Source organism: Natator depressus, chromosome 11 (assembly GCF_965152275.1).
Source record: "Natator depressus isolate rNatDep1 chromosome 11, rNatDep2.hap1, whole genome shotgun sequence".
Taxonomy (NCBI): Eukaryota; Metazoa; Chordata; order Testudines; family Cheloniidae; genus Natator; species Natator depressus.
The window spans coordinates 2,530,541-2,542,629 of record NC_134244.1 but is presented as its reverse complement, the minus strand read 5'-3'; the positions used below and the strand labels follow the sequence as shown (position 1 = coordinate 2,542,629).

The 12,089-nt window shown below is 44.9% G+C and overlaps 1 protein-coding gene across 1 annotated transcript in view; it reads right to left on the bottom strand.

Moving 5' to 3' along the window:
• ARPC2 (actin related protein 2/3 complex subunit 2) overlaps positions 1–12,089 on the bottom strand; it is a 33,655-nt gene that overhangs the window by 9,502 nt on the left and 12,064 nt on the right. The window contains exons 4-7 of the mRNA XM_074967019.1: positions 9,236–9,281; positions 8,392–8,578; positions 7,712–7,805; positions 1,764–1,890 (exon numbers count right to left, since the gene is read on the bottom strand). Coding sequence (XP_074823120.1) covers positions 1,764–1,890; positions 7,712–7,805; positions 8,392–8,578; positions 9,236–9,281 — 454 coding nt within the window. The remainder of the gene's footprint in view (positions 1–1,763; positions 1,891–7,711; positions 7,806–8,391; positions 8,579–9,235; positions 9,282–12,089) is intronic.

Sequence of the window (12,089 nt, the reverse complement as noted above, 5' to 3'; positions counted from 1 at the left end):
CAAATATTACATCCCAAGTGCTGATGAGCCATACCAGGACTCCCTCACTGTCCTTGTCACAAGGTATTCATGCATCTTTGCTTTAACAAGTTTCCTGTTCTCTAATGCCAAAGCTGACTTCAGCTTTGCCAAGTGCTGGGGGATACCTGTCACGCGTGAACAGAACTGTGGGAAGATCCTGATCATTCAGTTAACAACTTCCCAAAGCCACATACATAACGTACACTATGTCAATACCATGTGCATAATGCCTATTAGTGTGGTGTACACTACGCCTACATCTAGGTATTGGTGAACACCTCAGTATTTTTATTACTGGAGATTGGAGAGTAGTCCTCACTTAGGTCTGTCTGATCCACGCAGGGCAATAGTGCCCATCACAAAAATCAGAGTCCGGTGCCAAACATCACAGGAAAGGACTGGGACAAGTGTAGCAGAGCATGCTGCAGCTCAAGAACCAGGTGTATTGGCACAGCTCTCATGGAGAAGTCTGCACAGTGCCTGCTTCCATATCTACCACTAGCCGATACTAACAGCTCCTAAGTCACGGGCAAAGTTGCACAAAAATGGGCTGGAGGGAATACTATTCCAGGGGAGTATCTAGCACCATGTGGTGCTTTGCAAATATTAACTAGCCCTCACAGCACCTGGCAAGCAAGTATCTCTGCTGTACAGATGGAAATTAGAGGCAGAGCTCTAATGATTTGTCCAAGACCAAAGAGAATGCTGGAGAGCCAAGATGGAAGTTTCAGGTCCCAGCTGTGCATTCAGACCACGCGTCTAATAGAACATTTGCAACACACACATTTGTGGCCAAACAAATTATACAAAAAATATGCACATCTTTCCCCAAATGAATAACTCAAAGCTATACCCCCGGTCATCAACTGAACCTGTATTTTCAAAATAACACGATGCATCAAATCATAAAATCTGTTTCTATTTTTCCCATTATTTAACATGCTTAATGACCTGGGCTATCAAATGATTAACCTTCCCCTCTCTGTTTCCTCATCTCCTGTTTCAGAGAACAAAGAACACTTTGAACACAGAAAATGGATGTCATTTATTTTTATCAACAGGAGAGGAGAGATGACAGATGAAGATGTGATATGGACTTCTGTGACCCCCAAAACCTCTTTTCAAACTACAGGAATTTCATTTGTCTCTCTCCACCCCAACTGAGGAATATTCAGACAGGTTGTTATTATTATTACTACTACTTTATATAAAGTTGTGGTGCATTTGGACCCAAATGCACCACGACAACGTGACATTATCAGCATGCACCAGAGCCAAGAACTGCGGAGCAAAAACTCGGAACATTTTCCCACGCTGCTCTGACCAATCAGCATCAGTCTTAACTTGCAGCATTCCTATTTCAGTCGTGAGCCACAGACTGCCTATCTTGCTGAGCCATTCAATGGTTTCAGGCTGGGAACACATGACCAATAGGGATTGTTATTACCAGTTGCGTGCATGGCACTTTATGGCCACGTAGCAAGACAATTGTCCAACGTTTACAGGATGCCTAGACTGGAAGGAGTGTAAGACTCACTGCCCAGAGGGACAGGTACCTGGTCCCCTGAGGTGAATGACTGCTGCATCAATCTCTGTACTGCATCCCACTCCATATGCAGAACCATGTCACAAGGAGTTTCCTGGTTTCACTCCCAGTCTCAAGCAATGAGACAGCGTGAAGCAGCTCTCTGCAGTGAACGCTGGAGGACAGGGATAAATTGCCCTTCCTGGGCCCAGCTTACCAAAGGTGATGTAGCCAATGTTGTCACCTACTGCTGCGTCCGTGTCTTTCAGTTCAAGGGGGGGCTCCCTGTGGCTGAAGAGCACCTGTGGAGCTGTGTGACTGGCACGGCGGCCTTCCTTAAATTCCTGAGCAGACAAGACAAAACCAACATGAATTCACTCAAGTGTAAGACAGGCCAAACGATCCTGCTTTAAGTGTGAACGCTGGCTTCTGAAGTCCCCTCAACCCCCACACACGCAACATGCCCATAGCTCCCACTTTTCCATACCGGACATTAGAACCCAAAATCTTTGACATTCAAAGTGCTGACTTTAATGTGCCAACCTTCCCTTAGAGAATGTGAACAAGGATTTTTCCTTACAGGGGATAAGAAATATTTAGTTCAGTGGAATCAGAGTCCTGTTACACCAAAGATTTCCTAACCCCATGTGAGCTTTGTTTATTAAATTAAAACCCTGCCAAATTAACCAACAATAACACAAGCTCAGATCAGGAACATGAAGCTTAGGAGTAGAAAGCATCCTACTTCACACAAAACAAACGGCCTAAAATCATAACATGAGAAGAGACGCTGAAGAGCAGCCACTAACAAGGGTCATTTGTGCTTTCCTAGGCGAGCTGCTTCTGACGGCGTCAATTTCATTGCAAAACTGTTTCCTTCTTTAGGACACAAGAGAATTAAAAAATGTAACTGCGAATGACATCCCATTTCATGCAGAATATGAGAAGTATGTGAAAGAACAGGTACCAATTGAAACTGTAAGCCTTAACCCAACACTAACTAGGTGAAACTCAGCCAAATGCTACTAGTGATAAATTGCAGGTTACAAAATGCGAAATCCCCTAAGGTTATAACTGATGGGAGGCTGCTGGCAGGATATTCCCCATATGGGCCCCGGGGCTCTAGTATCTCTCTCTCACCATCCTGCAAAATAGCCCAGATTTGTCAGCTTTCAGGGCCCTTTGACACGAGGTGGGGGTACTGGCTGGTGTATGAAGAGCAGCTACTTGGCAGAAGAGCGGACTGAAACATGTATTAGTTTGGTAATAGGTCCTCGTGACGTGCTCACAGCATATATATGGAGCATTTTCATGATCCTAACTTGGAATATAATAAGCGAAGAAGTGATGTGTCCCACAGTTCTAACATAACGAATATACAGGTGTGAAAGACCTGCAGACACCCTTTTCAGGCTGAGAGGGCCCCATCTCCTGACCTCACCCAGACCACGTAGTGCTGTTTTCCTTAATTAACCACACACACACACTACTTGCAGCTTCACCCCTTCACATGAGGTACGTGCACATTGCTAACTCAACATGTAATGTATCACACAGATCGTTATCAGCTGTCCTTCGTTAGCTGTGCATGGTCTTCAGTGTCTGAACTCTTCACTCTCCATACCCATAGCATGTTCCTTGCTCTAGAAATGGAAGGAGAAACACATGCATCCCTAATCTGGGAGAGTTCAGGTAGGTTACTAATTAATCTACCGGGGCAGTTTATTGGGATTTCTCTGTATTAAACTCTACAGCTTTGACTTCCAACTGCTAAGGCCAATGGATAAAAGAGATCAAAGAGCTTCGCCCTGGCTGAGCTGGTTAATGGTGGATTCTCTCCATGAAAGGAAAGCTCGGTTGTAGCTAATGTTAGACACAGCCACATTACATAACTGAGCAGAGGGAGGGCAAGAACTAGAGGAACGTGTTAGCATGACTCAGAGTGGAAATTCCTGTGGTTTGAACAGCAAATTTTTAGAAGCTTTAGAAGGTACAGAGTCCGGAGCAGCATCCCCCGGAAGGCTCACTGCAGCCCAAAACCTGTTTTATTAACTTTGTGGTTTCCCCTCATTTCATAAAGCTGAAATTCAGGGACCCCAGAATCAGCGTAGCACTGTGCACTTAGAGTTGGGGACTTTGACAAATGCTGGGGATTTCATGTTTAAAGCAGATCCTCTGCTCTTAACTCATGCCACAGCAGAGAGAAAGACACACAGTGCAAGCTAAGAAGCCAGCATCAGCCTTCACTCTGGAACATGCTTGCTGACGTGGGCTGGAATGAGTCTTACGCTACTAGGCCATCACAAGGTTAATACTTGTTAGCTGGGTTTCACCCTGGCCAGCAGCCTAAGCTGGCACCTAGCTGTTCTCTTATAATCAGTTTGGCACTCTTTTTGCAGGGCTCCTAGCTGTGCCAGTATGACTAGACTGGCTGGGTCCTCCTCCCTCCTAGCTCTCCGTGCAACAGGACATACCAGAGTGCACTGCTCCACATGTCTTGTGCCACAGGCCCTCCACGCAGGCTGCCCCCTGCTGAGGCATTATGGAACAGCTGCCCAGATTCTTCCCAGAATGCACTGACTGGCAGCACCACGGGCATGGCTGGATAAACGTACCCGGCAAACGGCTGGGGTGGGAAGAAAGCTGGTGCATGGCTGGTTTAAGTGGTTTAGATGAGCGTTCTGAACGTGCAGGCAGAACGTCAGACGGACGAAACCTCAGCCTGCCAAACTCAGAAAGCAGTCACATAACATGCAAATTGTTTGAGATAAGAGAAGAACTCTAGTTTGGCTAAGTGACAACTACGATGGGAAAAATAGTCTACAAATAATTTATCTTTAAGATTGAGATGAAAAAGCACTTATCCCAGGCTCTAAGCATAGTCTTTCAAACACACAGACAAGCAATACCCAAAAAACCCACCAACCCCTCAAGACCGCGTATTAGTGCAGACTACGGCAGTTTTTAAGGTGGAACACATTTCCAGAGACTCTCAGAAATATAGGTCTGGAAGGGACCCTGAGAGGTCAAAGTCCAGCCCCCTGCGCTGATGTAGGACCAAGTAAACCTAGACCATCCCAAACAGGGTTTTGTCCAACCTGTTCTTAAAAACCTCCAGTGATGGAGTTTCCACAACCTCCCTTTGAAGCCTATTCCACAACTTAACTATAGTTAGAAAGTTTTTCCTAATATCTAACCTAAATCTCCCTTGATGCAGATTAAACCCATTACTCCTTGTCCTACCTTCAGTGGACACGGAGAACAATTGATCACTGTCCTCTTTATAACAGCCCTTCACATACCTGAAGACGTATCCAGCCCCCCTCAATCTCTTTTTCCAAGACTAAACAGGCCCAGTTTTTTTAACCTCTTGTTATAGGTCAGGTTTTCTAACCCTTTTATCATTTTTGTTGCTTTCCTTGGGACCTTCTCCAATTAATCCGTATCTGTCCTAAAGTGCAATGCCCAGAACTGGGCGCAGTGCTCCTGCTGAGGCCTCCCCAGTACTGAGCAGAACGGGACAATGATCTCCCATGTCTTACATACGACCCTCCTAGTAATACTTCCCAGAATGAGATTAACCTGACTTTGGAACTGCATCACAGAGCTGACTCGTATTCAATTTGTAATCCACCATAATCCCCACATCCTTTTCAGCAGTACTGCAGCCTAGCCAGTTATTCTCCATTTTGTAATTCTGCATTTGAGCATGAGCATCCTTCCTAAGTGAAATACTTTGCACTTGTCTTTATTGAATTTCATCTTGTTGACTTCTGACCAATTCTCCAATTTGTCAAGATCCTTTTTAATTCTAATCCTGTCCTCCAAAGTGCTTGCAACCCTTCCCAGCTTGGTGTCATCCGTAATTTTATAAGCATCCTCTCTACTCCATTACTCAAGTCATTAATGAAAATACTGACGACTACCAGACCCAGGACTAACCCCTGCAGGACCTCACCAGATGCGCCCTCCCAGTTTGACAACAAACCATTGATAACTACACTTCGAGGGCAGTCTTACAACCAGTTTGCATCCATCTTATAGTAATTTCATCTAGACCACATTCTATAGTTTATTTATGAGAATGTCATGCGGGTCTGTGAAAAGCCTTACTAAAATCAAGATACACCACGGCTACTGCTTTCCCCCATCCACTAGGCCAGAGACCCCGTCAAAGAAGGAAATGAGCTTGGTTTGGCAGAATTTGTTCTTGACAAATCCATGCTGGCTAGTCCTTATAACCCTATTAAACTCTATATACTTACAAATTTATTAATAAGTTGTTCCAGTATCTTTCCAGATACCAAAGTTCGGCTGACTGGTCTATAATTCCCCAGATCTTCTTTGTTCCCCTTTTTACAGATAGGTATTTTGTTTGCCCTTCTCCAGTCCTCTAGCCTCACCGGTCCTCCAGGAGTTCTCAAAGATAATTGCTAATGGGTCTGAGATTGCTTCAGCTAGTTCCTGAAGTACCCTAGAATTAATTTCGTCAGGCCCTGCCAACTTGAATACATCGGACTTATCTAAATATTCTTTAACCCATTCTCTTCCCATGTTGGCTTGTATTTCTTCCCCCTTGCTGTTAATATCTACTGTGCTGGCTATAACATTTCCTTGAGCAATTCTTTCATCGAGAGAAGCTATATGCTCTAATAGGATTCATTCTTGGAACAAAGAAGGAAACAGCCTGATTCCTGAATGCAGCATAACACTGAAGCAGAACTGGCCCAGGCAAGGAGCATCTTCAGCACACCTCTCCCCCCCATTTATTAAACTTCTCAATACCTTATTTTTATTGCATTTGTAGCCCATTTCATGCCTTTGATGCATGACTTGCATGCATGATTTATCCTTGTCATACAAGACAATAAATTTGCATGCTAGGATCTGTAAATCTGTATTTATTCATGCCATATATAAGCAAAGAAAAAAATTCATTTCCTCTATGCTTTCAGAATTACACAATAAAACAAGGTTCACAATATCGCAACTGGGCTCTCACTTCACTTTGTTCTTGTATTTCACTGACTGACTGGCAACACCCCGCCCCGTATATACCCGCGAGGGCATGGCTGACAACATTCTAGGAGATTCGAGGAAAATGCAGTTCTCAGAATGTCTGGAACGTTCCACGAGATTCTACAAAGGCCCAGAACATTCTAGGAGGTTAGTGAAAAAACGAATCCACATAATGGAATACCTGAAACATTTTACTTCAGATGTTCTATTTTCCCTTTTGTTGCTAACAAATACAGCCCCTCTCCCCGCCCCCAGCACTCCAGGTGGTAGCCTGCCCCTATATCCAGCCCCGCACTGTGATCCGGACCAGCTTAGAGATAATGCATTTTTGGATGGTCCTGTCTACTATACAGGTACAAAGTGACACCAGGGCATTTCCCATACTAACAAAGGTTTGTTCTGGTGTCCTTTGCCAAAATTCAACCTTCCCCTACAGTGCTGACTTCTAGCTGGCTACTGCTGAAACCCACACCATGGGTGGCTGCATTTCAGTGGAATCGTGTGTATGCTGAAGTATTCTGTGATTAAAGGAGTTACGTAAATATGTAAAAAGAACAGAAGGACTTGTGGCACCTTAGAGACTAACAAATTTATTAGAGCATAAGCTTTCGTGGGCTACAGCCCACTTCATCGGATGCATAGAATGGAACATATAGTCAGAAGATATATATACACACATACAGGTAAGTTGGAAGTTGCCATACGAACTGTGAGAGGCTAATTAGCTAAGATGAGCTATTATCAGCAGGAGAAAAAAAACTTTTGTCGTGATAATCAAGATGGCCCATTTAGACAGTTGACAAGAAGGTGTGAGGATACTTAACTTAGGGAAATAGATTCAATATGTAATATGATCAACTGTGTTAAGCCAGCAAGGAATTCAATAGTTAAAGACACCAACATGACAGACCAGATGAGAAGAGAAACTGTCTAAGCTCATTAATGTGGTACGGCCATCCAGTAGAGTTCTGTCCCACACAGAATAGACTGCTGTGAAGCATTTACATGCATTAAGCCACCAGTGATGCCACTTCAGTTCAGTATCTACTTGTTCAGTGATTCTACTTTGAGAAGAAGTGTGTATATTTCTGGATTATGCCATTTATAAACACCTATAAACAACTCAATGTCCTTCAGGTTCCATACCTGCATGAACACCTTTCCAATCACCACGTCATCGTCATCCTTAAATACTGTGCTGAACACAACCGTAACGCGGTCCTTCTTTGATTCAACGTACCTGGAGGAAAACCAAGCCACTGTGAGGACAGGCTTAAAACTTCACATCTGGAACACGCACAGCTTGCAAACCAGTTTGCTGCTGCCACATACAACCCAGATGAATGAGGCACAGCCACCAGGTGATCTGTGTCAGTGTATTCTTGTGATAAGTCACAAGATGGGCTCCATGCAGCGAGCTGTAGTAACTGCAAGAAATACTGGCCATACGCAGGGACAGCTGCTGGAACATATCAAATCCCCCCTTGGCCTGGAAACTTGAGCATTCCACAGGGAACCAGGCACAGCATTCGAGAGTCGAACTCCATTGTCCCCCACAGTAAAAGGTGATGTCACTAACAGGTCATTGGGTATTAAACCTCTGTCAGTCAGATGGACAAGTGTTGTCTTAGCTACACACCACTGACAGGCTGAAGGATAAGCAAGCCAACGCATAAAACACTGGGGACTTCACAGCTTACCACAGGACTTCCTACACGTTTGAACACAAAGGCCTGGAGCAGATTTAAACACTGCCTGACACAACTTTCCTGTGCTGATGAACACTGTGGGAGCGGCAGGACAGGGGATGCACCCTGCATGCTTACATCGTCTCATCGTCCCTGTAATGGATGACAGCTCTCTTCTCCCCATCCTTCCCCTCTTCCTGGCATTTGAAATACTTCTCGAAGACAGAGGCAAAGCAGTTCCGCTTCAGCATGCCAGCTTGGTGCACAATGGAATCCTTGGCTGCAGGAAGGTTCTCCAGGTCATATAGCAAAGAGACATTGTAACCTGGAGAGGGAGGTTAACCCACCTTTAACCATTTATAATCTTTCTTAAATAAGAGAAGTTAGACACTTGCAGAGGCAAAATCCTACTGTGCAAACCCTTCCACATTAGCTTGTAGGTTGTCTCCTTCTTCTCACCCCTCCCGAAGCCCTAAAGGGTGTGGGACCCCACTGATGTCAGCGTGACACTTTCTAACTCAGAGGAGGGAGCGGCCATCTAACTGAACTCAGAGCGAGGCCGTGGTACGATTAAGCTTTCTTTCCCCATCTCAAAGGCACAAGCAATGGCTCAGTAGTTCCTGCTCCTAAATTTTGTAATGCGTGAGTAGGAAGAGAGGTTGTTGCAAGTAACCATGGTTTTCTGAATCTCATTAAATGCTTGTCAGTCTCATCACACAGAACAAAAATCCCTATTGTGAGGAACGGAGGCATTCTCGGGGGTGGAATCAAGAATTATGGTCTGTGCTGCAAACAAACGCTGCCCTGCTGTACCCAGCCCACCTTGATTTTTTTTGTTTGTTTTAAATGCCTTTCAGTTGTACTAAGAGCCCAACGGTGTCGAAGCGCAGTGCTCATCTGAACCTCATTTATAAAGCAGCACGAGAGCCACCTTTGCCGTCTGCACACATTTAAAAAAAAATGTAATTATATTCAGGCTTACCTGCTTCTGGATTTACCAAGAAGTTTCCATACACTCTCTTCAATAACTAGGAAACAGACAAAACATCAGCAGTGTAAGTCTTTCCCTCCCAGCATATCCCACTCCCCCCCCCGCCCCCAATACCTTCTCCCTTTTTTCAAAGGTTTTGCCTCAGCTTTCTGGAGAGGTTTAGGCCACGTCTGGTCTTCAGCCAGAACCCCAAATTATGGGCTTCTGCAGGCTAGATCCTCAACAACCCTGTCACTGGCCTCACTGAAAATTAGTCTCAGGCTTCCATGTTTTACAGAACTAGCTTCCACCTATACTCTGGACAGGCCCCACACATAGACTATGCTTCCTCAGCCATGAACTCTGGTGCGGAACTGCTGTCCAGAATCAAAACTTTCATTTTTAAAAAGGTCTAGTCTTTACAGTGGCAGAGACAATCTTGAAAACCTGAACCAAGCGTAAATCAATTCAGTAACACCTGCCTGGCTCTCTGCAGACAATAGCTCTAAAAGATGTGAACTGCCCCTTTCATCTCAAGTTGGGCTTTGGGGATGCCGTGATTCCAAGGTGCAAAATTCACCATTTTGTTTTTGTTTTCTATCTCCCTGCCCTGTTGGGACCGGCCTGCACCCATACCTTGCCCTGCAGCTCCCCACAGGCGTAGCTGATTATAATGCATGATCCCTCCATTGTTCCATGGGTCAGGCAGCAGGAGCTGGGCAACCAGAGAGGAAGGAGAGCACCAGAAGTGTAAATGCTAAAGAACAGTGCAGCAGCGAGGGAAGATTACCCACTGAAGCCAGCTACAAGCCAATCCTTCCTCGCCCCCATTCCCTGGCACATATGGGGCTGGAGGAGGGAGGTTCTGTGCCAAGCAGCTTGGATAACATCCCAGGAGCTGAGCCACCTGGGCAGCAGAGCGAAAGAATCTATCTTCAAAAGTAATTGGTGCTGAATTTCACATCAATGACTATTTTCACCTTTGAGTTGTAGCTGTGTGTCTGTGAGGGAGCTGGGAACAAGAAGCATTTCATAGCAACAGAATAAATTAACACTGCAGCTGAATTTAGGGGTGCTTGCTGCAGAAGTTGGTCCCGTTATGCCACCTGCTGCACAGGGCCCTGATTCTGCATGAGAGGAGACAGCAGATGGGGTCAGCTAAATGTCTGTTAACGGACTTTGCATCAAGAATTAAGAGATTTTTGCCTGCCAACACCCACATCCAGTGATCAGCATCTCTCTAGCAACAGCTGACGACAACACAGATATTTAAGCTGTGATGGGAAGGGCCATTCTGCACTCCTCATGCCATCGAGGGTGCTGGCGAGACCATCAGTTGCAGCAGGGGACACGAAATCTTCTCTTCTCCACAGTGCAAAAGACAAACTAATTATTTAAATGATTTTATTTTAAAATGGAATTGTCATTTCCAAGTACAAGCACGTGATGGATTTAGTTAGCGATTTGGAAACCAACATGGATATTTGTATTTTAAAAATATTTTAATTCTCCCTCTAATGAAGAAATACACTGAGAATCTATATTGGGGGAGCCAGAAATGAGGCCCTAACCTTCCACCTGGAAGCGCGGCCCACAGAGACCATAGATCCCACATAGCTGCTTGGGTGAAGATGGAACATGATGCTCCAGCTGCGTCTACACTGAACTTTATGTGAAAATCTCTCACCAGTGTTGTAATGCAATTGTCAGAATGCTTGTCTGGCATATTTACCACTGAAAGTGTAGCCCTGGCTCAGAGTGGCTCTAAGCCACACGGGGTAAAAATGCTGGCAGTTGGTCTACACTAGTGCTGCCAGTGTTGCGATCACTAGTGGATTGCACTGATGGGAGATTTGCATAAAAAGTTAAGTGCAGACAAGGCTTCTGGGAACCTGTAGTTTCCACAGGCTGCACCTTCTGTATTGAAAGGAAGGGCAGTGTCAGCCTGCTCCTTTACATACTGGTTAAGTGTGGTCCTCTGGCTCCCAGTAAGTTCCCACTGCACCCCATGGCTAAGCAAACTTAGTATTCATGAACAATGTCAACAGAAGGCCGTAACAAGATAATCAAATCACTCGTACTTATTCAAACACTGTTTGACTGTTCAAACTCTCCCCTTGTTGGAATTCTCTAGGTTTGAGACACTTTCCAGTCATGTGTAAGTAACTCCAAGAGTTATGAGAAATTTCCCCCTAATTTCACAGGAAAAACCAACAAAAGACAACCAAAGGTAAAGTGCTGCATGTCTCTCTGCTGAGACACACGGCATGAACCCCATTAGGTAACATGAGGAGATTTGAAAAATAATTCAGGAACTGACTCATACTTCCTGCTTCAAGATCCAACCACAACGCACAGATGTTCATAAAGGCCTTTTCTTTCTACCATAAATGGCTCTCTGCAGCATAAGCACAGTTGAACAGGAACTAAACCTGCTACAGAAGCGGAACGAGGCTGTGCGGCCTGCAGATAAAGGCGTGTGCATGTTAAAGGCAGCCTTTCATTTGCTTTAAAGTTGTGGTTAGAATGAGAAAAGCAGCACTGTGGGATTCCATATTTATTCACACCGTGACTTCCTTAGCAAGTGAGTTCAGTTTACAAGAGGGTATTTCTAACTGCTGGTGCCCTACACACCATTAGGGGAATCTGAAAAATCAGCTGTGCTCTTCTACCTCTCATGCTTTCATCAGGATCAAAGGCTCTGTTACTGGAACTTATCAGATATCGATAGGAACAGAATTTAGCCTGTTCTTCCAGAATTGCGCCCACTCTGTGTTGGCGATGGGAGTAACACGGTGTCTATTACGTGGTGCAACTTTACACTTTTCTAATCCACAGGGCCTCGGTAGGATCTTGATCCATTGTA